General features: G+C 38.6%; 1 protein-coding gene across 1 annotated transcript in view; it reads right to left on the bottom strand.

Moving 5' to 3' along the window:
• Positions 1-2,306: 2,306 nt before the first annotated feature.
• The window catches only part of LOC106528115 (citrate lyase subunit beta-like protein, mitochondrial), a gene marked incomplete at its 3' end in the record, with an annotated part of 3,226 nt that continues 2,430 nt past the window's right edge, over positions 2,307-3,102 (bottom strand). The window contains 1 exon segment of the mRNA XM_014023196.1: positions 2,307-2,520. Coding sequence (XP_013878650.1) covers positions 2,307-2,520 — 214 coding nt within the window.

Genomic DNA, 3,102 nt, shown 5'->3' with positions numbered 1-3,102 from the left:
CATACATACATACATACATACATACATACATACATACATACATACATACATACATACATACATACATACATAAAATAAACAAGTTTCACCTGTATCTCAAAAGGTATCAAACGTATTTATATGAAACTTTCAGGAAATGTTTAATACACTTTCATGAAATGTTCAATACCACAGAGAATAGCTGATTAAAGTTTGAAACATTGCAGACTAGCATAAGTGGCCACAAGCCAGCCACTCAGAGCGCCACCGGTTATCAGATGCTGATGATCTGCTATGTGACGTGGTGGCACATTTTCCAATGGGACGGCTTCCTGAATGACACCCACTAACTTTGCTTGACATGCTTCAAGCAATTTTGACGAGCATCTGAACTGNTTCCAATGGTATCCCAGGTTGTTCTATCTGTAGTGTAATTGGAGTTTGAGAAAATTCTTCATTTTTGATATTTCTGCTTGATTCCTGCTGATTCCAAGTAAGTGTGACTGGGGCTTAAGACATTTAATAACTTTAATAACTTGTAATAACACTTTGTTGCAGGTTATTAAATCAAAAGTTCTCCAAAGTCATGTCTTCCTTTGTACAGAGTTGTACTCACTTTGACTTTCAGAAACTAGRCATAGATTATCAGAAAAAAGGAGAATGCAGTCAGATTATTAAGCAGGGAACTTTATTGTGCTATTTTGCTGAAATTATTTTTGGTATTTCGATGTGCGTTAGTGGACGAGCTACAACTGGATGACAGAGTGGTAAGTCTGCCGAGGGATGTTTTTGCAATATTTTAAAGGAATGGAAATTCCCTGTAGCTAATGTGATTTTYACCTTCAATTGTAACAGCATATAACAGGCTGACAAGTGCAACCCAATAGCTAACTGGTGACAAGTGGGGGAAAAGCTGTTTTTAAAAAATGGGTGAAAATGAATCATGGCATTACAAAATATACAATAATTTCCTGCCAACTTATTTACAATACATATACAGCAAAAGGATATGTAGGTTGGTGACAGAATGAAGCAGAGTTGGAGTCAYGCACCGTGGACAAGAGTATAACTTCTGAAATATTCTGTAGCCTGCATGGCGATTTCTGWAGCTGCATTTCCATTGCAAATGTGCGCAAAACTGTCGATATTCTGTTAATGTCGAAAAAACACAGTTTCGCAACTGCGGTGTTTCCATTAAGTAAGAAATGTTATTAAAGTCACGTGAATACGCTTGTTCTCGCGATAAGTAATTACAAACATGGCGGCAATGGATGTAAACACATAGCATGTTGCTACAGCAACACTAGCGCTCATCATCAGAGGAGACTTTGGCGTCTTTTAACGAGGCTTTCCAGCGACAAGTCCCTACTTGGGAGCGGCTACGTATGCTGTGTTTTTGGGAAATTGTAGTTGGTGAGTTTACTGCTTTATTTTACTACTTCAACGATATTACTACTACTTCTACTTCCTGTTGTCTTCTTCTTTGTCGTCATCTTTTTCACCAGTAGAAACAGCCGGTTGTTAATCACGTGACTCCCGTGATGCGAAAAAAGTGTTTCCATTGCAGTTTTGCGAAAAACACCAATTTCGATAMGGCCGAAAAACACCTCATCCTAGCGCAAAAACATTTAGTCGAAAAACATTTTTTTGTCAAAATTGATGTGTTTCCATTGAGCAAATTTATTTTTGAAATTCTAATTTGCGCATTTTCATGGTCAATGAAAAYGCAGCTAGTGATGCATTCCTTTCCACATCGCCCCCCTTTTGCACATAATAAAGACAAACGCTAACATYCACCATTGCAGAGTCACAGTTTCAGCCTGTCAGTCACACAGGCCGTTGTCTTTGTCTCCTACAGGAAAAGCCTCCAGCTATATCAATCATCTTTATTATTGAGACTTAAAAAAGAACCTTTGTTGGTTAACTTTTAGTCTAAGCCCCTTCTTTATCCCACTTTCCAATCACAATTTCATGGGCAGTTCCACAACCAATGGGGAGGTTGAGTAGGCAGGAGGAGAATGCTTTTAACCTGCTGCATCTGGTGCTTTCCCACTGCTCACCCAGTGGGATATGGTCACCTTGCTTTAAAGAAATGATAGAATGGGGGAACCACTGCTTTCTGCAAATCACAATGGGGTGAAATGCGCTTGTTTTAAACATCTCACTTAGGTCGTTTGCTTTTCATTCATTAAGACCAAACACCAGTTTGATGGAGGGAGATGAAATTAAAATCAGCTTGGGTATCAGCTGTGCCTGTCCATGTGTTCCTTTCCTGTTCATAGAATGCTGAATGGTGTTTTCGTGTAGAAATGGGTGCAATTTTGTACCTTTTTGGTGAGAGCCACACCATCCTCACAATCCAACACGGCACAGTCGACATCAAGCAAGGCTAGTTTCTTCAATTTTCGTTCATCATTGCCAGGGCAGTAGAGAACTGCCCTACGGGGGATGTAGCACAGCGAGGAGCCTGTCGAGTGATGGTGATAAYGCCATGCTTCAGTATACAACCGCCAGACTGTGGGCAAGAGCCGGCCATTCCTTCTGTCAGCACAAATAAATACATAAAACCACATGGGCATATGAATGATTTTGTTTGTGGCAAAAACTTGGCACAATGACATAAGCACCACAAACGAACAGATATGCTTTAGGTGCAGAATCACTCATCATGACACAATGTAAATCCCAAATTGAGACAGTAAGTAATTAACGATTGTTGCAGCATTCATATCCTCTCCAAAATCTACAGATCCTTGACAAAGTAGCTTATTCTTAAAATATTTCATTTCAGGATTTCTGTTTATCTTTCTGTTTTGTTTTTTTTTTGTCTCAGCCTCATGATTGCTCTAATGCACTTTATAAGTTAGTCAGTTGGTCAGCCTCTACATTTTCTAGTGCACTAAGTGCACTTCTAGCTAAGCAAACTTTTAGAATATTTGGTTCCACATTTAATTAATGTTCTTCCTGTGTGTGTGTTAAAATACAGGCTATAWTTAGTCACCTGTACTGGTTTTACTTCTGCCTGTTTAAAGTACATTCAATCAAACGAGTAGTTAGCTAAATTAATAAAATCTAAACAGACACAATCATTTATAATACAAACAAACAAACAAACAAACAAAC

This window comes from Austrofundulus limnaeus, unplaced genomic scaffold, assembly GCF_001266775.1.
Source record: "Austrofundulus limnaeus strain Quisiro unplaced genomic scaffold, Austrofundulus_limnaeus-1.0 Scaffold359, whole genome shotgun sequence".
Taxonomy (NCBI): Eukaryota; Metazoa; Chordata; class Actinopteri; order Cyprinodontiformes; family Rivulidae; genus Austrofundulus; species Austrofundulus limnaeus.
The sequence above is the reverse complement of the archived record's forward strand: the minus strand, read 5'-3'. Positions and strand labels throughout refer to the sequence as shown.